Raw genomic sequence first — 25,591 nt, 5'->3', positions numbered from 1 at the left:
CACTAGACCTCAAGGGAGATGAAATCCGTAACATATGGGAGTGGAACCAACTAATACGAGAGCTTGGGGACTCCCCAGACTCCGTGCAGATCTTTCACCTGTCAGATTCGGCACCTGGGTCTCCCGGCAATTGATAATGACTCCAATTCCCCGACGTGAGCCAGCCTCCTTCTTCTCGACGCTACGACAGATATCTAGTTGGCCACGGCGCATACGTTTTTTCTCGATCCCCTCTCCCTACGTCTGTGATACAACTGCCATCATACGGTAGGCCCACTATCGAGCAGTGAGATGGACCCTTCGATGACGGGTGAGCAGATTCAAACATGGGCTTACCAGGTTGAACCGCTCACCCCTAAGGGATTGGGACTCGCTGTTGAATATGTCGCCATCGTCTTTGGAATCATCAGCATCATCGTCGTGGGACTAAGGATATATGTACGCGCTGGCTTGTCAGGGGCATCAACCAGGCTTTGGGGTATTGAGGACTGGCTAGTGGTGATAGGAACTGTGAGTGATGTTGGCTCTGATAACACGACAGTTCTAGATGGCTAACGTCCCACACCCACTTCTGGGCACCCCCCACATTTGGGCACCCCATTTACACCAAAAACGCCGTTTTTCGAAATTCTATATTAAACTAAATACTTTACTTATTAAAGAGAATAAATATATATTAAATAGATTAAGACTTAATTATAATACTTAAGTAGCTATATACTAGTATTATTGATAATAAGTATTATAAATTCAAGGTTTAACATTTATAATACTAATTTACCTAGCCTATATCTTAATATATAAAATAGGTAGAGATATTTAACTAATATGATTAGAATTTTTAAGTAAGATATAGTAGATTTATATATTCTTATACTTAGTAAAAAATTCTTTAAGCTTAGAATAATATTTTAAAATTTCCCTTAAGAAAAGTTTCTATTATAGAATTTTAACCCTTAATTATACTATATTTACTAAAGTAATACTTTTAAATCTCTTTTAGATATAATTATATACTTTTAATAAGTATAAATATTAATTTCCTAGATTTTTTAAATAAGTATATATAAGCGAAAATATATTTTTCTAATGTTAAGGAATACTAGTAAGTTACTAGTATCTACTAACATTTTAAAGCTTTTAGTTTTAAACTTCTATATTATAACTATTATTATATTTAAACCTTTATAAAAAATTAGATGGCTATAATTATACTTAACATAGTTTATATATATTTTCTTTTCTTAGTAAGTATAGTAGTTAGTTTAATATAGAATTTCGAAAAACGGCGTTTTTGGTGTAAATGGGGTGCCCAAATGTGGGGGGTGCCCAGAAGTGGGTGTGGGACGTTACCCACCTATTTTTCTTCCAGACCAAACTGAACTGACCACCGCAAGAACAGGTCCCTTTCATACCAGCTGTTGTCTTCGCAGTTTATGCTTCTCGCTATGGAGTTGGATCTCACGATATCGACATACCCAGTCCACTTTACTTGATACGCGCCGTCGAATACCAAACATACTGGGAGGTCCTCTACTTTATTTCCTCTACCATCATTAAGTGCGCGATTGGTTTCACATGTGTGCGACTGGATAAGCGGAAGCGAGTTACCATTCTTATGGGGGTCAACATGTCCATTATGGTGGTTATTGCTATTCTCGCCCTAATATTCGTCTTCCACAACTGTACCCCCCTCGCGGCAACATGGAATCCGGCATTGTAAGTTTTCTCTGATCATATCTAACATTTAATGCATACATCAACGAGAACAGTTAAGTTTTCTAACACATAGCTTTCAGAGGAACATGCCAGAAAGTCATTAGCTTGCAGACCGTCAGCTACATCGTCTCTGCTATCCAAATGGCCACAGATTGGATATGCGCCACTATCCCTTTCTTCATTGTAGCCGGACTGCATATGCCTCGGCGTCAGAAAGTATCTGTCATTTGCATTCTTGGCCTCGGTGTTTTCGCGAGTATTGCCACCTGCATTCGAATGCCTTACTTAAAATACTACGACACCGCAAAGTATCCGACGGAGATAGCCTGTGTGTTTTCCCTAACAAAAGCTCCTCCTCAGTGGTAACTGAATCGCATGCTAACCGTATTTTCTTTCTTTCTACCTTAGACCATCTCGGTGTTATAAGCATCACCTCCAATCTTGAATGCGCGTTAGGAGTTATAGGATGTTCCTTGCCGCCCCTCCGTAAACTCTTCAAATTTTACTACGGTTCTACTTCCGATGGGAACTACAAAATTACAGGCGAAGTTAGTAACCATCAAATGTGTCACCTGTTCGAATGGCGCTGTTTCTATCCCACTACACAACTTAAGCCTCTTCCACCTTCTATGTCCTTCCATCCATTAGAACGTACTAACGATTGGGCGGTAGAGCGAAAATGTTCTTGGAAGTGCTGGCCCGGCAATCAAACTCGGGTCTCTGAACGACAATGACAGAGCGTATCACGCGTCAGCCAAATGTGTGCCTTCGACTAGTAGAGAACTCGAAACTGACGATGATCGCGACGACTCGAGCCACAAGGGTATAATACGCAAAACTTGTGTTTGAAACAGCTCATTCATGTTCCGGCATACTTTACGAGCCACGGTTAAGTACAAACAACAGAGGCATGCAGGCCTCCATCGACGATATTAGAATCTCTAAAAACGAGTTTAATGTACTTAGAAAGAAAAATGAAGCACGTCTTCATGGAAGCGAACTGTAAGGTAGACACCCTCACGCTCAGATCATCCGCCCTTTAATCCGAATGGCTCACAGAAAGTAGAATGTGGTTCGCCATGTCGACGTTACGCTTAGAGTATTCCAGAGGGCGCTGCCGTTGTGTTCACTCCGTCCGCTGAGTTGCAGTCTTGGACTTCGTTAAGTTCATCGTAAGAATTGGAATGCTGCCCATACACTTGGCTATGCCCGAAGCAATTCAACACTAAACAGTTCATCCTCCTTCTACTTCAAACGTTGCTGTGCTGTCAGTTCATAATGCTGCGCCGAGTATGATAGTGGCTTGGCAATGGGTGGGTGCCTGGATCCGCTGATCGATCGGGCAACTTGGCAGAAGCTTCATAGTGGCGAGGTTGGAGAAAGCGATGGCAGCGCCGAGAAAAAGTTTCGATTTAGCAAATCTTGGGAGTGGAGCGGCGTATTGCTTGTGTTCTAGCCGTCTTGTCGGACAAGAACATCCAAAGCTTCTCTGGACATCATTCCGATTTGGCAAGTATACATGCCTTGAACAATGCCCCGTCTACCTCCACCTACTTTAACTTTTACCGTAAACGATGGGGTTAGGAGGAGACCTCACTTAGAAGGCTTCTCCAGTCTGAGGTCAAAAGTTGTCTATATGCTCCATGACGGTGCCGAGACCAGTAGCCCATCAAAATTTGTGTCAAAAGGGCTGTTTCTCCCCACGGGGTGCTCCTCTTATTTGGAGCGGCCCCCCTTTCAGAATGCAGCAGAACATCATAGTGCAGAACCATCAGCTATTGAAGAGTTCAGGGACCAGCCACAATATATTCCTTCACATGGTAAAGAGTTGAAGACAAGGCTAGTGGGCATTTAGGAAGTTGACCTCATGTTTGACGTCGGCTTTCTGGTTTAGGAAATCCGAAATGATCAAAGTCGGTCCAACTCCGTGATTATCGGCGATCAAAGATGCGACCACGCGCCGTGAGCTCCACCGCGTCCGTCATTGTTCCCACAGACGACCCGCAAATCGGAAAAGCCCACAGCTGAAGTATGATGTCAAGCTCCAGTCTGGATGCTAACGCTACCACGTTGAATGTAAAGGCTGCGCGAGTTGAGATTTTACCATGAAAAGGTGGTACCTCTGGCCCTGGCAAAACGCGTCCTCAATCGTACGGGTGGAATTAGACGACGATGCTGACCAAACAGGGCAGCCAAGACTGGGTCATTGGATCTTTTAACGGTAGGGCCATATTGCCGCCCGTCAGATGCAACCAACAGAAACGTCATAGTATTGTAGCGTCATAAGTCGAGTTCCACGTAGAATTGTTCTCATGCTGTGAGATCTGACATGTTCATAAATTCATCCACACCCTGAGGACACAGAGGGTCAAGCATGGCTCCAGCATTTCCACAACAACAGCTTGCCACAATATCTGGGCGTCTTCGTATTTCTAGGCCTTAAACAAAAGCTTTAATCCATTATTCAGTCCTTCCTTCTGGTTTCCATGCCTAAAACTAAGCATTGAACCCATACATCCAAATACTCACGCTTTTGAGCCAGTCCTGGTTTTCATGAGGTTGAAATCATGGCTTCAAATCCACCAAACAAGCTGCCTGAGTCCGGCAAAGACACCTCCGATAACACATACATGAATCGTAATAGCAGCGCAACGCACGTCGACCCAAGCTTTGACGAGAAACAACAGCAACCACTTGGAAAGGAACCAAACCATGCAGGAGGTTTCTTCAGAGATGGTCCGGGACGGGACGAGGAATCAGAAGGCACAGCTACCCATGAAAACGTTACCTCTAAGAGCAACCAACCACAGTACACTCCGGACGGCAAGCGTATAATAACGGAGGATGAGTGTTACCATCTACTTGGCTACTCGTGGCCGACGTGGAAAAAGTGGATGCTTCTTTCATCCATCTTTTGCGTACAAGTATCGATGAACTTCAACACCAGCGTGTTTCCTAGCGCAGTTACTCCAATTGCCGAGCACTTTCATGTGAGTGAACAAGCCGCTCGTGTCGGACAGTGCGTTTTCCTTGTTCTATACGCATTTGGCTGCGAGCTCTGGGCTCCCTGGAGTGAAGAGTTTGGGCGTTGGAAGATTTTGCAGTAAGTCTGACATGATAGTACGACATTGAATCTAGCTAAAAATCAGCATAGGTGTTCTCTGTTTCTGGTCAACATTTGGCAGATCTTGGCTGCATTGGCCCCCAATTTTGGCACTATCATCGTTGCTAGAGCCTTGGTAAGTAATCTCACGAAGTAGAACAATAGAATTGGCACTGATCTTAATATAGGGCGGTCTCAGCTCAGCTGGAGGTAGTGTTACCCTCGGTATGGTAGCAGATCTCTATCAGCCCGAAGAGCAACAATGGGCGGTTCTCTTTGTTGTTCTCTCCTCAGTCTTTGGAACTTCAGTTGGTCCTGTTGTTGGTGGTCCTATTCAGAAATTCCTTCCATGGTATTGGAACTTTTGGATCCAGCTCATCTTTGGTGCTGCTGTTCAGGCCATTCACTTCTTCATGCCTGAGAGTCGTTCTACGATCTTGATGGACAGAGAAGCCAAGCGCCAACGCAAGGCCGGAATCGATACTAATGTCTACGGTCCCGACGAAGTCAAGAAGCCCCGCCTGTCTGCACACGAGTTTGCCATCACCTGGCTGCGTCCTTTCGAGATGTTCCTCCGCGAACCTATTGTTCTCTCATGCTCCCTTCTTTCCGGCTTTTCAGATGCTCTCATCTTCACATTTCAGGAAGGATTCACACCTGTGTTTAACAAGTGGGGTTTCGGGACTCTTCAGAAGGCATGGGCATTCATCCCTATCAATATCGGTTACGTTATTGCATACCTATCTTACGTCCCTTGGATCATCAGAGATCACCGAATTACCAGGGCCAAGGGTCCTGAGGCTCTTGCACCTGAAGCAAGACTGAGATGGCTGCTTTACCTTGCACCGCTTGAGACAATCGGCCTTTTTGGATTTGCTTGGACATCTATGGGGCCACCCGAATCTCATTGGATTGCACCAATGATCTTCTCATGCCTCATTGCTATTGCCAATTTTGCTATCTATATGAGCACCGTGGATTATATGATTGCAGGTGAGATTTACAAAACACACAAGTAATGCTACAGTTGCTAACCAGACTATAAGCCTACGGTCCATATTCAGCGTCAGCTACCGGTGGCAATGGTTTCGCCCGTGACCTTTTGGCAGGCATCGCCGCGATGTACTCCACTCCGCTTTATGAGAACATTGGCGACTCTCGCCATACTGAATATGCCAGTACTGTCCTCGCCTGCCTCGCTCTCGTGGTTACAATTCCTGTATATCTCATCTACTGGAAGGGGCCTGTTATTCGAGAAAAGTCTAAGTTTGCTCAGTCACTTGATGCAGACAGGCGTGCCAAGGGTGGGCGCCGAGTGGTCGAAGTCCCTGAGGAACAACTTGAGCCCAAGAACCTATAGATTATCATCAGGTACAACCAACTATGTATAAAATATAATGAAACATATAATCAGGCCATATATGCCCTTTCATGAACAGGTTGGATCTAAGGTGTGGCTGAAAGCCCACATGCCACACATGTTGCCAGTCTCCTTAAGGAGATTATCATTGTCAAAGCGATTGCATGGTAATAAACAACATTGACACAATACTACAAATTATGTGCCTGTAACTTCAACTTTTTCTTATTCTCCGCAACAGGGACTTTTAGGCTTTAGTAATGAGAGGGTTGCACGTAATGAAGCCTATAGCCGATGTTGAATTATCCTAGCAAAAGGAATATCGTGTATCAGACAAGAATTGATTGGACTGCTCGGTTTTGACCCTCCAGAACCTATCTCTCTGTGTCAGAACTAAAATTAAAATTAAGTGTACGTCACTTTTGCGGCGCAGAGCTAATGCGCGTACGGCACGGGCAAAATTCCACAAAAGCGCTTCCTTCCGGCTTCCGGCCCTCGGCCCGGTGCAAAACAGATTGTCGACTGACTTTCCTATTGATGCCCATCCAAGTAATTCTGATGTGATTGGAACCAAAGGCAACAACATCTAGGGGTTTAAAACGATCCAAATGCTCGCTTCACGGACTGTGGTGTTCATTATTGGCTGCAATCCGAGTACGAGAAATACCACTGTAAAGTAGCTCATTGCCTGACATGACTCTTCATCATGCCAATCACGCAAACACGAGGTAACTATCGTTAAATTCAAAGAGAGCATTATTTTCCCATCATATCAGGTGAGCGCGATGTATACGACACAAGAAGAAATATCAGTAGTACCGACGATTACGACAAAGTTGATAGGATAAATAAGCTCATCGAAAAACGACTTACGCGCGTTGGGAATGTTCTCGGCTTCAAAATGCACCGAGAAGCGCCTAAAATACAGCAGTCAGGCGATATGATGCAAAGCAGCCAATTTCTTAAGTCAAGTCAGGAAGGGTTTCCTGATTGACCCGTCACAGCGCCAGATGCTGGATCCCAATGAGCTTGTTGCATTTTCCCGGCAAGCCTCCGTGGCCGGGCGGAATACGGGCAGCTTACCAAGACAGTCTGACGTAGACGTCAGCACCGCCATTCCAACTGAATACCGGAATCGATGTCCTAGCTCCTGTTGAGGCGACCACGAGCCTATAGGATGCTTTTTAACTCAACTTTGAAGGACCAAGGTATTGCATGCTGGAAGGGAACACGACATATCTGCCAGACTGCGGCACAGCTCGTGATATGCCGGTGCTTTTCTGGGAATCCCAAAGGCCCTAGGCCTCTTCTGGGAGAAGGATCAGGGTACGAATTCTGCCGCTGCATATCATAAGTATATAGCCCCTCTCATCGATATGTGGCTTAACATATGCCGCCGGACACGCGTCGAGAACTTCATGTTGATGTAAGATGGCGCGCCAAGCCACTCAGCCGCGAGTATGCCTGTTGAGTTACAGCGACGAGGAGGTCGGGCATTCTCATGGCTACCATATTCGCAAGACCTAAACCATATGGAGGCTTGCTGGAACAAATTGAGAATTATATTGGAGATAAATGCGGCTTAATTGATACCCCCTTTTACGATCAGTTGCGCGCATGGGTTATGGAGGCTTGGAAAACGCTGCAGGAGATTACCTCTTGAAACAGTTAGCTGCGATGCCAGACCGCCTCCGCGGACTGAGATGCATACCAACACTGATTCAACTATACAGATAGAAACTCAGGCAATCCGATTAAGTTCCGCTTACGTCAAGATCCGAGCGAGAATTGTTCATTGGTTGAGACCCCCTGCTAAATGGGTCGGGACTTGCTGTGGGCTTAACTTACCCTCGAGACCATACTACGCAGCTCTTGATGGGTGTCGCAGCGTCAGTCTGCCAATGATTGCCCTGCTGACGAGTGGCACTAAACCATAACTAGGTAGACAACTCAGCCCAGCCCAACAAGACAAAAGTTCTCTGCCTATTCTGAAGACTAGCATCTTGATCCTACAAACAAGAGATGGTGCCAATTGCATCTTGACTGCATTTGACACGGGATGGGGCCATGGTTTTAGAGGCCTTGAAGTAGGTTTTGAGGCATTGACGTATGGTTCGGGGGAATTGTTAAATATCGGGTGTCTCGCCAGCAATGGCGATGTTGGAAATAGTTGTCAGATCACACTCGCAATCACATTGTCACATAAATCGAAATATCCAACTCGTTTGTGATTGGAGACTAGTCATTCTTAATTATGTATTCCTCTCTACTACTGGCCGGGTCCATGCTGGCCCTGGGCCAAGGTGCCTCCCTTCCTCTTGTTGCTAGGGAACCAACCTCGGAGACAATTTTCAGCTGGACGAAGACGAAACCGACTAGAGACCTACAATACCATGACTGCGGAAATGGTTTTCAATGTGCACGTCTCGAGGTTCCTCTCGACTGGTCGCAGCCGACCAAGAACCTGACTGCAGCCATCGCCATCGTTAAGCTTCCAGCCACTGTTCCGGACGATGATCCGTCCTTCGGCGGTAGCGTTCTCATCAATCCGGGTGGCCCCGGTGGTTCCGGAAGCGACCTTGCTTTTCGAAATGGGCATACCTTCCAGACTGTTTTGGCGGGTGAGCGAAACTACGAGATCATCGGCTTTGACCCCCGCGGTATCAACTTGACAACGCCGCATGGTGACTGCTACAAAGGCGACGAAGTCTCTCGTACACTGGACCTTCAACGCACCAGCGGAATAAGTCCCGTTGATCAGGCTTTCGGCTACCACTGGGCTGCTGCTTATGCCAAAAGCCAGCTGTGTGAGCAAGATGGTGTGGATAGCATCTGGGGCCATATAAACACCGCGACAGTCGCTCGCGACATGGTGGAAATCATTGACCGCATTGACGAGCTGCGCTGGAAGAACTCAAACAAGACAAAACCGAAGGATGCTGAGAAACCTAGATTGCAGTACCTTGGTATATCGTTTGGCTCTTATATCGGCAATGTTTTTGCTTCCATGTTCCCGGAGCGTGTTGGGAGACTTATGATCGATGCCATTGTCGACCCTGAGGACTGGGCAACCGGGGTATGTCGCCTTACGACGTAGTCAGATATAAGTCATGGTTCTGAATAATGCTAACTTTTTCACAGACATTACACAACAATATCAACGATGCAGAGGCCATTGTCGACTATTTTCACAAGATCTGCTTCGAGTCAGGCGAAGATTGCCCCCTTTTCAGATCAACGGACAAATCTGGCTCAGATATCAAGAACCGCACTAGTGCTTTCCTCGAAGAGTTGGATGACTTTCCCGTATCATTTGCGTACGGTAACCGCACGGTTCTCATCGGTTCACCGACGGTTCGCCAAGTCATCTTCACCAACCTCTACAGGCCTCTGCAGCAGTTTGAGCTGCTTGCGTCGGGTCTGCACGCCTTGATGAGCGGAAACTACAGCGCTCTCATTGACCTCCTGTACCCGGGCCCCGATGAGCCTGTTAGTGATGATGTTCCCGCATACACCTGGGAAAACGAGGTTCTCGGGGGTGTCCTATGCACCGATTCAATCGATGATGCACTGGACCGCAACAAATCTTACTATCAGGACGCCGTAGCCTTCTTCAAAAAGCAGTCTCCAACAGTCGGTGCCAGTGTTACAGCAGCCATCCCCTTCCAGTGTGTGGGCCGCAAGATCCGCTCGCCTTACGCTTTCACCGGGCCCTTCAAGTCTCCCGCCGTCAACTCCAACGACCCGAAAGCACCAGCTGCGCCTCTACTGATTACCACTACCCAGCTGGACCCTATCACTCCATATGCGAATGCTTTCACAGTGCAAAAGGCTCATCCTGGCTCGGCTGTGGTCGTCCAGGAAGGAGTTGGACACGGATTCACGGCGAATCCAAGCAAATGCATCCTTGATATCATCCGGGAGTACTTTCACACTGGAAAGGTTCCTGAGAACGGTACTGTCTGTGAGGCAGAGTGCTTCGCAACTATTCCAGCCAGCAAGTCGAACTGCAGCTCTTTTCTTTGAAGGGGAGGGGGAGGGAGTTGAGTCACTTGGGAATACCTCAAATTTGGCAAGTTTCAAAGATATGGGTTGGTCGAGGTATGGACCATTTTGACATGTCAAATTCGGATAAATAGGGGTTTTTTTTTAGCCATTTTGACACAGATTGTAGGTCATCATCACCCTAATGACTGTGTTTTCAAAGGATTGTCTCCCTCTATGTTGTAACATTATTAAATTTCAGAGCCACAGATTCGTCTTTGACCAATTTATTTTTGACGAGTTTGATGCAGCTTTCCTTTGGTTCTGGTCAGAGGAGCGGCTTAAGAGCCCTAGAGTTGAGGTGTAAGTGTCATTGAGTTTTGCTCCTTAACCGTAGATCGAAATGAAGGAAGGCATCCGAAAGCACGGTGTTTCCTAGCTCCAGGAGAGGCATGGTTAGAGATGGATTCTAACTGTACACTCTTCTTCACGTATGAAGAACGCTGGACAACCGGTTGATTTTAGTTTGATCTCGTGCAAGGAAGAATTGGATATTCGACGTCTTTACCGAAAGGGTATAGGTCAAAGATTGTTGAGTAAGCATGAGAAAGATACAAGTACACAAACGCTGCGGAGTACAAGGCCAGATCTTCTCGATGCGCAAGAACAAGATAAGACCGAGCTGCTGGTGGGTAGCAAGACGAGAAAAGCCAAGGACCACTAAGAAAACTAGGTAGTCAACAGTTGATTCTGCGCTATATCATAGGGTGTCCTTTGATTAGAGCCGCGCTAGCATATTCGTTGCGCCCGACTTCTAGCAATAAGGATTTCAATGACAGAAGTCAAATTTAATGCCGACTACATGGGTGCCGAAGCTGTCGGCTATTATGTTGATGCATTGGAGCTCATAGGTGGGGCAGTTAACCTTAACCTAGGGATCGGAGTAGTACATAAAAGTTAGGAGTAACCCAAAAGCTATTATTCTAATGCATGCTTAAAAGCTAAAAGCTAACGTCCCACACCCACTTCTGGGCACCCCCCACATTTGGGCACCCCATTTACACCAAAAACGCCGTTTTTCGAAATTCTATATTAAACTAACTACTATACTTACTAAGAAAAGAAAATATATATAAACTATGTTAAGTATAATTATAGCCATCTAATTTTTTATAAAGGTTTAAATATAATAATAGTTATAATATAGAAGTTTAAAACTAAAAGCTTTAAAATGTTAGTAGATACTAGTAACTTACTAGTATTCCTTAACATTAGAAAAATATATTTTCGCTTATATATACTTATTTAAAAAATCTAGGAAATTAATATTTATACTTATTAAAAGTATATAATTATATCTAAAAGAGATTTAAAAGTATTACTTTAGTAAATATAGTATAATTAAGGGTTAAAATTCTATAATAGAAACTTTTCTTAAGGGAAATTTTAAAATATTATTCTAAGCTTAAAGAATTTTTTACTAAGTATAAGAATATATAAATCTACTATATCTTACTTAAAAATTCTAATCATATTAGTTAAATATCTCTACCTATTTTATATATTAAGATATAGGCTAGGTAAATTAGTATTATAAATGTTAAAACTTGAATTTATAATACTTATTATCAATAATACTAGTATATAGCTACTTAAGTATTATAATTAAGTCTTAATCTATTTAACATATATTTATTCTCTTTAATAAGTAAAGTATTTAGTTTAATATAGAATTTCGAAAAACGGCGTTTTTGGTGTAAATGGGGTGCCCAAATGTGGGGGGTGCCCAGAAGTGGGTGTGGGACGTTATAGAAAGACAGATGGAGGAGACATGCTGCAAACACATGACAATGCAAGAACTCTCCTCCACAAGGGTTTGAATAGCTAGACCCTCGCGGTATTTCTAGAACAGTCCAACCCATTTGGGCAGGTAGACGCTATTCAAAGGTGCAGGGGAGCTTACTCAGGATTAATCCATTCTCACTGGCCAATTCGCACTCGATTGCCGCCAAATTCAGAGGATGTTCTAGGCAGCCGCCCACAAAACAGATTAATACAGATTGGCATGGAGCTGTACCTTACTAAGTCTAGTGCAGGATGATAATGACCTATCAGGTGAGAAGTTGGGAGCATGATCAACAGGGACGGACGATTTGAGGGACGGGCCGCGGGCTCCTTCTTTTCTTCCCCCCAGGCACCATATGGAATACGATGTAAGGCCACTAGCAAGTAAATACCTATATAAATAACGCCTCTTCATGTTAGTATACTAGTGGTGTGAACCTTCTTCGCAACATTGCAGGTTCTCGTAGGATCCCAAGCACGGTTCATCAAAGAGGGGCTTCAGAACCGACATCACGATGTTCAACCTCCGTAACCTGTCCCTCTTTGCCGCCCTTCTGGGCGGCGCTCAAGCCGTGACACCACTGACGGATTCCCAAATGACCACACTCCTCAACGAGGGCGGCGTCGGTCTTGCCATGGCCGCGCAGCCAATGTGGTTCTTCGGACAGGCCATGAACCAGCCACCCTGCATCCCAACATGGGCCATTTCAAACAACCAACAAACTCCAGGGTCCGATCTATGCGCATGGCCTAACGCGGGATGCAACTGCCGCAAGCCGGGAGTCGGAATCGTCAACCAGGCACCCGAGTTTCCTGTCTACTACAGCTATAACAAGTGCAACGACAGGGAGGTCAGGGTGGCATACAACTTGTTCTACGAAAAGGATGGGTTCACGCCCTCGGGGGTCCTGGGACACAAGTAGTACGTCTCACACTCAGTAACGGCTATTCGCCATTCAATTTTGAGTTTGCTGACATGATGTTTTTAGCGACTGGGAGCGAGTCATCGTGATCTGGGCCAAGAACAACGATAACACCTGGCGCCAGTCGCAGCTTCTTCTGTCGCAGCACTCGGGATACGACAGGAAGAACTGGGGAGATATCCAGAACACCTTCAACACCGTCGACGCCACGCTCCCGCGTGGCGGAGACAACGGCCGCAGGGACCTCGACCACCCCAAGGTGTACGTTGCCTGGGCCAAGCACGCAAACTACCACGACCGCAACACGGGTTGGAACGACGCGCTCTCGCAGCTCACGAACAACGCGTTCCGTTCGCAGGATTGGTGGCATTACCACGCAGGCAGTAAGTTTTTGACCTTAAAGCTCGGTTATCGGTGTTCGTGTGAAGGCTGACTTAGCTACCTAAGGTTCTTATATCCGCGCTGACCCCTCGACTGAGGCTGGACAGCGCCTGGCGGCGATGGATTGGGGTTCGGCGACAAGCCACCCAGTCAATGTTCATGGAGGACTTTGCTCTGCTTGAGAGTTGGTGGTTTCACGGCTATTTATTGCCTAGGCATGGATTGCGTAGTGCGTAGGAATAGGTCATGTTAGAAACATCATGCGATTAAGCTAGAATAAACCTCGAAAGTAACTGTGCGGGAAAGAAAAGATCGACATCGATTTCACACGTGCGTTGATTTTCCAAACTTAACTTTGGTAATCACATAAAAGGCCCGTGAGCGATGGTCATAAGGATATGTCGATATGGCCTGTTCAGTGGAGCCATCATAGACTTTAGTTGATGCTTTACTCTTCTAGAGAATGTCTAGGTTGAACTTAAACCACGATACAAGCTCCCAACGCCAACCATATCCACCTCATATTCATGCAATTCGTAAATTTACTAAGAATCGGTGGTTGACAGTAAACAACTACCGTTCGTCAAAGCCTAAGGTACTTGTTGCTTAACCCCCTTCTCTCTCTCTCTCTCTCTCTGAAAACGGCATCTCGAAGCAGTCTTACCTCCATCTTGATACAATTGACTCGGTGAAGATTCTTCTCTTACTATGCCCCTCGTCTAAAACATCTAATCGCCTAGCAGTATCCCTCGCATTAGAACGGGGCATCTGCTCCGACTGTCAACGTGGGCCCAGCACGCAGCCAGCCGTTACTGTTAGTGCTTATCTTCGCTTCGAGCGTCACTAACAAAGGGAAAAGATTCCAAAAGTCACGTGGCGTTGCTAAAAGGTGGGGTATGACTGAGGGGGCGCTTTACAGAGCTTCCCAAAGCAAGAAGCTCCCTTCAGATTGCCACCACTTTTTGTGGGAAGCACACATTGATCTCCGAAACCCGGCCCCGATTTGTCATGCACTCCAGGTCCCGCCAACAGGGAAAGGCCCAGCGAATCGGGGTTCTGAGTGGTGACTTCAACACTTTTTTTTTTTTCCTTAATCAATTTGCCTGAACCCTCCATCTGTAACCGAAGGCCCCCATAGTGGGCGGTGATACGAGGTTCCGGTGCTTTGGAATCAGCATGACGCATTGGGGCGGTTTGTCCTGTCACCCTGTATCCGTACAAAGTAGAGTAATAATTGATTACTGCTTCGTTCAAAAAGTATCAATTGCTTCTTTCAACTAATCCTTCTAACCAATCAGTCTGTGAATTTTGATTACTTACAAACGTGCAGACTGTTCTAGAGTGCTAGTTGCCCGTTTCCGTTTCACCTTCCCTTATAAATCAAGCGGCATATCCGCCTCGTCATACCGCTAGAAAATCGCGATTTGTCCCCTCCAAAACACAACCCCACCACCACCCATACTACATAGCTCCAGCCAGCTCCAGTCGCCCCTCCCACGCTCCGTCTCCCTGGGTCCCCTCATATACCTACCCTCCGTCGCCGCCAGCAATCTTTCCCAGTACAAAATAACAGAAAAAGGGCAAACCTCCCACATACTATGCTTCCAAACTTCCTCGCCCGCCTAACTCGACCCTTTACAACATCCACCACAATGTCCATCGCCGGCCAGGGCTCCTCCTCCACCGCGGCCACGGGCCCGACCATTCCCGACCACGCCCAAAAGGCCACCATCGCCGCCGGCTGCTTCTGGGGCGTCGAGCACCTCTACCGCAAGCACTTCCAGGCCAAGGGCCTCATCGACGCCCGCGTGGGCTACATCGGCGGCGACCTGTCCAACCCGACGTACCGCGCCGTCTGCGGCGGCGACACCGGCCACGCCGAGGCCCTGCAGGTCGTCTTCGACCCCAACAAGGTCACCTACCGCCAGCTGCTCGAGTTCTTCTACCGCATGCACGACCCCACCACCGCCAACCGCCAGGGCCCCGACACGGGCCCGCAGTACCGCAGCGCCATCTTCTTCCACGACGCCGAGCAGGAGGGCATCGCCAAGCAGATCACGAAGCTCGCCAACGAGCAGTGGTACGACGGCAAGATCGTCACCGACGTCATCCCCGCCGGCCAGTGGTGGGACGCCGAGCAGTACCACCAGCTGTACCTCAACAAGAACCCTTCGGGCTACGAGTGCCCCAGCCACTTCTTGAGGACGTTCCCCGAGCTGCAGGGCTAACTTTGCCCCGAATCTAGGGAGTAGATATAAGTTGTAATGATACGAAACTGGGATTGGGTCTTGCTTTTAACATATGGGATCATGATATCAGGATATGGAGGGGGGCAAAAACAGAGGATGCCTTATTTTTTGGCGGGTGCTCTACGGTAGAGGACTAGTTTTTTTTTTTTTGAGGCGATGATAGCGTTCAACCCGCTTTTATTTAACGATGAAATTTTGAAATTATTTACAAAAATTCTTTTTCATGGTGATGCTTTGTGCATGTGTGGTTGAGGTTGACATGGAAGATGAGATTGTGGACGAGTCTTGTAACAGCTTGACGTCCGACGGAAAAGTAACAAACTAGACAAACGGTATCTATAACCTATTATGCTTTGAATGTCGATTAGTAGAATCGAGCTTGGGGATAACATCATAGTTTCTTCGTCGATCAGATCAATACTTCACAACCAACATTTCACGAATGGCACTGTGCATCAGAGCATGCATATAGCAAACTAAATAGTATGGAAAATTTTAAATGTTTTTGTGCTTAACGTATTATACAACGCCCGCTCCCGGCCCATCCGGGGCAGCGGAGCTACTTATTCATGAGAGGGGTTTCTTAGAGCCTCTGTCCCAAACCGTCGCACGAGTCAAGGCCTCTTCTGGCGTACGGGTGATATCAAGTCCATATTCCGGTTTCCTTCCTTCCTTTGTTTACATCTTACACTTTTGCCCGAAACGTTTTTCTTTACTTTCTCCGGTTGTTCTGCATCATCAGGATCTGCACCATGCGCACAAAGATGTTGATGAAGTCGAGCTCGAGCGCGATGCTCTCGTTGACGGCATCCTTGCGGATGACGCCGCGCTCAGCGAGACGGGCGTGGTGCAGGATCTTCTGGACGTCGTAGAGGGTGAAACCGCCAAAGACGGCCAGACCACCGTAGAGGGAGATGCTCTCCGTCAGGGCAAGGGTGCGGACGGCGGTGACGGGGAGGAGCATGGGCGCCAGGCTGGAGGCGACGACGATACCGAGACCGGCGAGGAGAGGACCACCAATGTAGAGGTACTTGTCCTGCTTAGCGGTGGCACCGACGATGGAGAGAGAGCCCATCATGGCGACGGTGTAGAGACCAGCGCGGGCGAGGAGGGGACCAGGGACCATCGTGAGCAGGGGAGCGATGAGGGCGGCTTGGGTGGCGTTGAAGGCAGCCCACATGGCGTACTTGGGGATGTAGCTATTCATCGTTAGTAAACTTTTGTCTGCTTGACCAACATTTCTCAATGGAAGCAACTTACTTGTCAGGGGAGATGGCCCTGGTGCCGTACATGGTACCGAAGCTCAGCGCCAGACCACCGATTCCGACAACCCAGGGATTCGTGACCATGAGTCTGTAGACAAATCCACTCTGGACCATCTGGCGGGCAGTCAGGGCGATGATGCCGACACCCAGACCGGTGTGAAGGAAGGTGTCGTTGAGGTACTCGCGCTCGTACACGGGCATGCCGCCGTCATCGCGAGTCTCGCGGTTGAAGACAACGTTGATGGCGACGAGGGTGCCGCCAAAGATGGCACCGCCGACCATCAGCTTGCGAAGAGGGCTAGACTGCTGGCCCTGAACGGGGGCAGCCTGCTGCATGTATGTCCTCGAGGAGTTGCGGAAGGCATTGCGGGCGGTGAAGAAGGAGGTCGTCTTCAAGCTGTTTGCACGAGCGGCAATCGAGGACTTGGGTGAGGTGTGGATGGCTCGGGAGGAGAGCTGCGGGATGCGCTGCGCCAGGCGCAAGGGCGCTTGGCGGAGGGTGATGCTAAACGACATCTTGATCGTAACGAAAGCTGTCGCAAGTCTATGTGCTGTGCGTGTGTGTGTGTGTGTGTGTCAGGACAAAGTAAATCAGAATCGAAGGAAATGTCGCTTCTTCAAGAGCAATAAAAGATGGTGATGAGGTAGTGCCCACGGAGGCAATGACGAATGACGTTTCCGTTTCTCACGGCGTGGAAAAGCTCGGGTCTCCTCCCGACTTTTGCTTAGCTAAAGATTTTTGCGGTCATGTGAGTGGCTCGGAGAGAAGGTGGTGGAAATTCCCGTAGGTTCTCTGCGGTGCGGCGGTGCTCTACCTCCCTAACTCCGACCGGCTTCAAGCGGATTTTGGAGTTTGCATGCGGCTGGCACCAGCTGCAATGCCTTTCTCACCAGCTGGCCACACAATTTAAAGCATCAACCATTAATCAGCCTTACCCAGTTGGAGTCATCAGTCTGGGCCACAGCAGTCAACTTGGTCATAACCCGAATTAGCAAAATGGGGCAAAGGTGGCCGATGATGGGATCTTTGCAACACGAGCCTCAAATCAACAGTTCATCTTGCCTCTGTCTACTGTATCTTCCCAGAAAGAAAAAACTCTCCGTAAAGGCCATGCCATGTCGAACTGTCATACCACCATAAACCCTTCAGACTTTATACTCACACCAAGCATTTCCTCATGGGTTCTCCACCAAAAACCCTGCAACAACAATTTCCATTTCAACCCCAAAATAGCATCTCGATTCTGAACCATCAACTGACGGACGAGGTTGAGGTTGCTAGGAAAAGCCACAACACAAATCAAACAAACCCTCCCCCGGCCGCCAAGAAGCCTTCTCCTCCTCTCTCCCCACTGTGCCTGTGCAATTTCACCACATCACCTGAATCACCGCCGCCCGTTGTTTCTCCAACGACAGAAAAACCAAAAACGAGAAAGGCCGGCTAATTTAGAGGGCTGGCTGTCAAACCGACTAACCTCGATCAAGACAGCAATGACACCCCGCCAACCGTTAACAAGCCACAAGCCCAATTGCCTTTTAAATTGCGTTCTTGTCTACTATGGTATCGGGCAAAAGTTTTATTACCATGACTTGTACCAGAGGGTCCACTTATGCCAGCGCTATACTAACCTTAGCCTAGCTAGCAATTCGGTACTTCCACAGTCGAATACGCAGTTGACGTCCAGTATAATCATCACTAAACGCAGCCTAAAAAAAACCTCCATCCCCTAAATTACAGCACATAGCCGCTAATATTTCTAAACCTTCTATTTCCGACTTATAAGGAAGCAAGCCAGTATTCTTCATACTACGTCTATAGTATAACTATATCTTATATAGCTTTTATTATTTAAATAGTATAAATCTTATAATAGGAAGATGAGGTATCTAAGAAGTTATTACTGTATTACTTCTTTGCTATTGTGGTGTGCTGGAGGAAGTAGGATTAAAAGGTCTGAATAACTATACCTGGGGTATTTGCTAGCAGGGGTAATTTATATGGGTCAGTTATACTTATGGGGGGGGCAAAATTTACCACAATCGATAGTAGTGGAAAAAAGTCGGCCACCAAAAAGAAAGGCTTGCTTTCCCCAAACGAGCTCAGCAGAGCTCAGCAACGGCTCTCATCCGGTATAGCCAAGCAACACAACGGTGTGCCGTGGCTTCTCCCCCCTCCCTCCCTCCCCAAGCGTGCCGACTGAGCCTTTCTCTCTGCTCCTCTAATCTCGATGCGGCCTGGGTCCAGTTGAGGAAGAAGGCCTCATGATTACATTTCGGCCGAAATCGAACTCAACTATTACTCAATTGCCGTCTAACACCCTCAACCAGCTTAACTTTTTTTTTTTCTTTCCGTTCTTGTTCTTTTTTCACTCCAAACCATCAACAGCTTAGCTTCGTTCCCCTCGAATTTGACTCGGGCCACTTCCGGCAGTCTTCGCCGGTAGGAAAGGCTTCAGGGGCCAAGAACCCAAGTAACCGCACTTCTCCTCAAAACAAGTTGCGATCTTCACGTCATCTCCCCCTGTCAATCCACAAATAGAAAGACGGAAAAAAGAAGAAACCAAAAAAGGCTTCCTCTTGGCTCTGCTCTCCACTAAATCAATGTGGTTCTCAACCCATCGTTCACCGGCCCCAGATTCGTTCCATTTGGAGGCCGTTCTGTCCTGAGGTACATGATCGACGCGGGCCGGACAAGTGGGCTCCAGGGGTTTTCTCTGCTCAAAGTGCCCGGCACCCACTGGAATCCCGAGACCTGGATTCATTCCGAAGCACAACGGCACGACGGTTACTTGGTCCGTCATTCCTTTTCTTTCTCTCTGGTGGTCTCTTGTCCGTGGAGTAAAATGACTTCACCACCCGCTTGTCTGAGTCAATGTCATGTCGTTGGACCTCCGTAGAAGCGCCTGGCATACCAGACAGAGCACCCTGCAAGCTCTGACATGGTCTTCCTTCTTCCACCCCCCTCCAAACGGCTGGCTACTGAGCAGAGAGTTGCACCAACAGACCTGCATAGCAGAGCAAATGCTACTACACAGGTGGTATCCGTTTACAAAAACTGCATGAATTTGGGAGTCGGCACGGTCAACCTTTAGCGCCCGGTCGGCCACCAGTGTGCCACCCCGCACGGGTCGCTGCATCAAACGAACTACGAGCCAGAGCCATAGCCAGAGCCAGAGCCAGAGCCAGAGCCAGAGCCAGCGCTCGCGCCAGGTGTCGTCTCTTCTGTATTTTTCCGCCTTTTCAGCGCATCGGATGTTTTGGTTGCAATTCTCGGCAGTGGTCCAGGCTCGCCACGTCCTCTCTCCACAAAGTAGTACCTCACTCTCTTTTTCGTGTGTGCCGGATGCGACCTGCCCCGTAACATCGTTTGAATTCCTCATATTCCTCGATTCGGCCCTGTTATTATAAGGAAAGAAAATATGGCCGCCGGACCGAGGGGGGCCAGGAATACCACAATGTGTGTGTATTTTATCAAAATCGTCACACCCTCCCCGAGACCCCACCTTGAAACAAAGCCACCTGCCACCGGTCGTCCTCTTCTCGTCCTCAAATGCGCGCTTGTTTCACGCTTTGGCTGTGGCTTTTTAGGTGTGCCCCTTATGATTCCGCACCAAGAAAACAAAACGTAGAGAGGCGCTTGTTAGGTCATTGACCTTTCCCATTTGGCTGCATGCAAGGTCAAGAATCGGTTCAAGAGCTTGAACCAACTCCGGCCGTTGTCCGTCCGGTGATTGAGACGCACACCCGACTATATTACTTACTCCCCTCGTCACCACTCGACCAGATAGCTCAACCATCTGCGTTGCTCCTGTCTACAGTCTCTTCTTCAAGCAACACACATTCGCTCATCTACTGCCTTCAAACAACTGTCTAATACTCCAAGATGAAGTTCACCGCGTCTCAAGTTTACATCGCCATCATGGCCGCGACCGCTCTGGCCCTCCCCGTCGACGTGGACCAACATCCCATGGCAAGCGACATCGCCCACGGGAGCCCCCCGGCCAAAATTGCCACAAAGCAAGTGGCACCTCTGCCAGCGGCCCCAGCAAAGGTGGAAAGTTCGTCGTCGACGACATCTGAGTCGGATGACCTGCTGTCCGCCCTAAAGGCAATCTTTAGCGATGAGGAGAAAATGCACAAGGAAGGCCTGGGGAAAGCGTGCTTCTGCGCCAACGGCTCTATTTGCTGCAACACGGCAAAGGGCATCGACTGCACACAAGGCCTGTGTGGAATTTGAGTTGGGAGCCCGGAACAGGTACTCGTCAAGGGGGCCGCAAATCGTTCAGGCCGATGCGTACCGCCCGGGCACCCGCTCGCCCCGGCCTGTCGGATGTGGAACTCCGAAGGGTCGCTCTATTAACATTGCCTCAACTCTAACCCTCCGCCGCTTGGCCATTAGAGTTGGTAAAATCTTTACCAACCACACTCTGGAACACCAATTCTGTTCAGCCTTTGACAGAGGCTTTGTTGGAGAGATTGGCGTGGAACACGAAGACGAATCGCGCCGCCAGAGCTTCTTGTAATCACGCTTTTTCGGCTTCAACAATATCAGCGTTCTAGAACAGCCTTCAGCTCGAAATCGTCCGGGATGTTGCTTTAACGCAACACAGCGCTGGGCGTCGCTTGAAAGTAAAGACGGCCTGCGGGCGTTGAGATCCCCCTTCCAACAAGCCACGGAATGCGCGCATCGCGAGCTCGGACCGCCTGTTACATCAACGTGCAGCGTAGTCGACAGTGTATGGATGCACAGCGATGGGCCATATTTGACAGGCCAGTGGATGGGGGTTTAAGTTTGGGAGGGTGGGAAAGGGGACGGTATTGATGATTCTCGGGCCTTCGGTTCCAGCTGCTAAATCAGGGGCATGTTGCCGCGGCTATCACAGTACACACTCGGCGTACATCATCAAGTGCGTACTGAAGGTCATGACCTGAGAATCTTTATACACTTAGCTCAGATCATTGAGTAACCGGAATTTATTTTGTCATGCACCCATAACTATACTGTTACCGCCCTTGCAATCAACCGTAGTAAGATGGAGATCGAGCCCATGAGATCGAGATCGCACATCGTCGATGCGACACCAACAGTGCACACTTAATCGACATAAACAATGAACGGGAAAAACTAAGAACACTGCTGAGCAGGCACCAAGTCGGCAAGCTTCTGTAAGCTAGAGTCTCTGGAAGATGGGGCCGATGTGGAGGGTTGCAAATACGTTGCACAAACACTGAATAGAGTTCTTCTCGAAGGCTAGCGGACTGTGGGGCAGTTGAATAGCCGTCAAGTACATGTTCTTCGTCTGCGTGCTTTTGCCTTAGTATCCAATGTCATAATACTGATAAAAACGCTTGGGAGGACGGGCTTTGGCTGAGGATCAATAGTGGAAAGGTAGGTATCGAAATCGGCAAGGAAGCATGGGCCGTGAAAACCGCAGTTTGAAACGATTCTCCACTGGCATGCCAAAGAGTATCGTGCGGTTTCATGGACGTAATCATGGTTATTGCTGTCGCACAACGATTAGACACGTGAAGTGCAGGGATGCCCCATTTCCCATAAGCTTCCTGTGTCGACTGGCTCTGGTCCGTCCTCCGCAGCACAAGTATACTGCCGGATTGGTGGCGCTGGGAGCTTGGGTTGACCAGTGTTGTCGAGGGGTCAGTGAGGAGCAAGACCTTTCAGAAACTGGTTAGCAAGGTCCAGTTTGGAGGTGGTCAATCTATAATTAGTGCTTGACCCGTAAATGGAAACAAAAGCGACAGCCAGCCGATGTGTCAAAGAACACGACCCTCAGCGTCAAGGCGAGGCTGCGTTTTGCAGATATGTTCTGTGCATACTTCTAGAAGAACGGGACAAATCTTGCTGACACGTGGGGGATGTTGGATTCGAGATGGCGTCCAGTTTGTGGGTGGAGAACCACATGCGTGGTTGGTGCACCATTATCATTGTATCGGCCTGTAAAATTCGACCGACCACCGAGGGGGGGAAGATCATGTCGTGCACACGAATTAATGTGTATAGTCCAAAGAAGCCCACCCGGAAGGTTCATGCGAGCAGTGATGTCTGGTTGGAAGCTTCATCTGTCGTTATTGGGTGCCTAAGAGGCGTTCCCGGTTCTTGGGTCCCCGAAGTCTGGGAGGGGTGTTTCACCACCAAGAAGTCTAAGCAAGGAACCTTTATGTGTTTGTAACCAAAGAGCCGACAAGCGATCCTACCGTTGGGCTGAGAACACATTGCAGCAACTCGATCGCTGCTTCAAGTTCGTCTTCTCTTGCGCCTGGCCCCTAAAACTCCGTAGCTACTATGCTGATGGGAAAGTTGTACCATCGGAGTAAGCTTTCCAATGATGAACCGTGGCGAAAATTTCGAATGTTAATGGAAAATAAAGCAGAAAGAGGACTGACAAAAAGAGAAGATGTAGCCATGCCAGCCGTGAAGAGTTTTTGGCTGGGGATGGTTGTTTCCTCGGACATCTCAGCAGGCCGTCAGTGTTGAGCTCCCCGGCCCGGAGGTGACAGAAACCCTTTTTCAGTACTAGAGGGTGTGGACATGGGTGTAGCATACGAGACATTAGCATGGAAAGAAGAAGAAAAGAAGAAAATGCTATAGAGAAGAGAAGGGATGAAAAGTGTGTGTTTGTGTGGCCTGCCTCAATGGGTGTGGGCAGCCGCACTAATGCTGGTCGTGGTGGTTGCAGAAAACAACAGGATGAGAAAACGAGGGGGAACAGCCTGGAAGGGGGGTTGCCAAGATTTACAAAGGCAAGGAAGGAAGACGGGTGGAAAGAATGATAGTAATGCCTTGTGGGTTTTTGATTGCTTCACGACACGAACAATCATGGAAGGAAGGAATTACGGAAGGTGGGAATGGGAAGGGCAATAGTGCCACAGGGAAGGAACAGCGGCGCCTTCCTCAGGAGCAACGGTGTAAAAACGACAGGCACTATTCCCCGTTTTAGGATGATTGCCTCCTCGGGCGGAAATGGGAGACAAAGAGTGTTATTTTCCAGCTTTCGATACTGTAACCACCAATATCTCGATCTGCATGTGGTTACTAAAAGACTCAATCCCTAGGAAGCATCCAGCAACTTGATCGTTCCCTTCTATACATACCAGAGATGGAAGCTTTCTCGATGGCTTCCACGACCCTTCCACGCATCCATTAGCCGGTGGTTCCCCTAAACCCCGGCTTCAAGGTCAGCAACGAAACTATGATTGACCGGGTGCACCCTCACTTCCTGCCGCTGTGGACTCACTGGACCGTTGGTTTTCTTGGACCATTTCGTGCTCCGTGCTCGCATTTGAGTCCTATGAGCCAGGGGCCCCAGCATGCACGTCTGAGACGCGCGGTGAGATGGTGGTCCACTCACACATGCAGATTGATCCCAGTCTCAGTGAACTGGGCCTTTACGTATCCGTACTCCGTACTCCGTAGTTGGATGAGGTAAAGTGAGGTCAGGTAAGAGGGGCACCGAAGGCGCCCTAGGAGATATGGGGGTCCTAGCCCAAAGCCAGTGTCGATTGTGTGCGAAACACTAACAGACGAGAAATTGTTGTCATTGACCAACGTCCCGCTATTCGCCTCTGCACGATCCCCTTTCCTTGCTTTCTCCGATCAACGCCCAAAGCCTGAGGGATTCGCTGTGATTAGTTGGCCCGTCTTCATCTCATCGCCCGCGGTGCATCGGGTCCAACTCCACGCCCTGATCTGCTTGCTTAGCTCCGCATCCCCAACTTGCATCTGCCTGCTTCTCTGACTTTATCATCATAAGCCACGGCAAAGATCATTAGTTTGCAGCACGTGGAGCCTCATCACTGCAAACTTTCAGAAGAACCCCCCGGGTCACCCATTGCTTCAGATCGCCAGTGTGTGGTGTGGGATTTGAGATGTAATGTGGGATGGGAAGCAGACGAACTTGTGGGAATAAAAGGCTAAGACGAATTTTAATATGGTCGAGGCGGAGCGGTGAAGGGAACAATCAAAGTAAAGCTCCGCTGGGATAATCGCGTGGAAGTGGAAATGGAAGTGGAATCAGGCATAGAAGCAACGTCCGAAACCTGAGAGAACAAAGAAACGGACGGGCTTAGGCGTCGCCCGTTTGAGCTTTTTCTTTCCTCTTTTTTTTTTTTTTTTTTTTTTTTTTTCCCTCTTGTCCCTTTATCTCTTTTTTTTTTCTTTTTTCTTTCCTCCGACTACCCTACAGTGATTTAGGCAAGGGTCTATCCGTACACTAGGGGAGGTCAGGAAGGTAGTGGCGCTTCTGGATTCACGCTCTGCTGCTTTAGCTCGCACTAACGTCCCACACCCACTTCTGGGCACCCCCCACATTTGGGCACCCCATTTACACCAAAAACGCCGTTTTTCGAAATTCTATATTAAACTAAATACTTTACTTATTAAAGAGAATAAATATATGTTAAATAGATTAAGACTTAATTATAATACTTAAGTAGCTATATACTAGTATTATTGATAATAAGTATTATAAATTCAAGTTTTAACATTTATAATACTAATTTACCTAGCCTATATCTTAATATATAAAATAGGTAGAGATATTTAACTAATATGATTAGAATTTTTAAGTAAGATATAGTAGATTTATATATTCTTATACTTAGTAAAAAATTCTTTAAGCTTAGAATAATATTTTAAAATTTCCCTTAAGAAAAGTTTCTATTATAGAATTTTAACCCTTAATTATACTATATTTACTAAAGTAATACTTTTAAATCTCTTTTAGATATAATTATATACTTTTAAT

General features: G+C 47.7%; 7 protein-coding genes across 7 annotated transcripts; 6 read left to right on the top strand and 1 right to left on the bottom strand.

The window, feature by feature from the left end:
- Positions 1–291: 291 nt before the first annotated feature.
- On the top strand, positions 292–2,085 carry CTRU02_210116 (uncharacterized protein; the record flags this gene model as incomplete). Its single annotated transcript, XM_036720936.1, has 3 exons — positions 292–510; positions 1,403–1,719; positions 1,800–2,085. The coding sequence occupies 3 exons, from the start codon at positions 292–294 to the stop codon at positions 2,083–2,085; spliced, it is 822 nt and encodes a 273-aa protein (XP_036587776.1).
- A 2,201-nt stretch (positions 2,086–4,286) lies between these two features.
- Positions 4,287–6,182, top strand: CTRU02_210115 (major facilitator superfamily transporter; the record flags this gene model as incomplete). The annotated part of the gene is made up of 4 exons (XM_036720935.1): positions 4,287–4,822; positions 4,874–4,958; positions 5,011–5,815; positions 5,869–6,182. The coding sequence occupies 4 exons, from the start codon at positions 4,287–4,289 to the stop codon at positions 6,180–6,182; spliced, it is 1,740 nt and encodes a 579-aa protein (XP_036587775.1).
- Positions 6,183–8,436: 2,254 nt separating this feature from the next.
- CTRU02_210114 (uncharacterized protein) lies at positions 8,437–10,208 on the top strand (the record flags this gene model as incomplete). The annotated part of the gene is made up of 2 exons (XM_036720934.1): positions 8,437–9,258; positions 9,324–10,208. 2 exons carry the CDS (start codon positions 8,437–8,439, stop codon positions 10,206–10,208), a joined length of 1,707 nt encoding a protein of 568 aa, XP_036587774.1.
- A 2,318-nt stretch (positions 10,209–12,526) lies between these two features.
- On the top strand, positions 12,527–13,380 carry CTRU02_210113 (uncharacterized protein; the record flags this gene model as incomplete). The annotated part of the gene is made up of 3 exons (XM_070205392.1): positions 12,527–12,933; positions 13,001–13,317; positions 13,373–13,380. 3 exons carry the CDS (start codon positions 12,527–12,529, stop codon positions 13,378–13,380), a joined length of 732 nt encoding a protein of 243 aa, XP_070061040.1.
- A 1,533-nt stretch (positions 13,381–14,913) lies between these two features.
- CTRU02_210112 (peptide methionine sulfoxide reductase) lies at positions 14,914–15,543 on the top strand (the record flags this gene model as incomplete). Its single annotated transcript, XM_036720932.1, has 1 exon — positions 14,914–15,543. The coding sequence occupies one exon, from the start codon at positions 14,914–14,916 to the stop codon at positions 15,541–15,543; it is 630 nt and encodes a 209-aa protein (XP_036587772.1).
- A 733-nt stretch (positions 15,544–16,276) lies between these two features.
- On the bottom strand, positions 16,277–17,345 carry CTRU02_210111 (Bax inhibitor family protein; the record flags this gene model as incomplete). The annotated part of the gene is made up of 2 exons (XM_036720931.1): positions 16,277–16,763; positions 16,825–17,345. The coding sequence occupies 2 exons, from the start codon at positions 17,343–17,345 to the stop codon at positions 16,277–16,279; spliced, it is 1,008 nt and encodes a 335-aa protein (XP_036587771.1).
- A 3,367-nt stretch (positions 17,346–20,712) lies between these two features.
- CTRU02_210110 (uncharacterized protein) lies at positions 20,713–21,066 on the top strand (the record flags this gene model as incomplete). The annotated part of the gene is made up of 1 exon (XM_036720930.1): positions 20,713–21,066. The coding sequence occupies one exon, from the start codon at positions 20,713–20,715 to the stop codon at positions 21,064–21,066; it is 354 nt and encodes a 117-aa protein (XP_036587770.1).
- Between the last annotated feature and the right edge of the window lie 4,525 nt (positions 21,067–25,591).

Source organism: Colletotrichum truncatum (assembly GCF_014235925.2).
Source record: "Colletotrichum truncatum strain CMES1059 chromosome Unknown Contig_0006, whole genome shotgun sequence".
NCBI lineage: Eukaryota > Fungi > Ascomycota > Sordariomycetes > Glomerellales > Glomerellaceae > Colletotrichum > Colletotrichum truncatum.
Note: the sequence above shows the minus strand (reverse complement) of the source record. Positions and strands in the feature narration are given on the sequence as shown.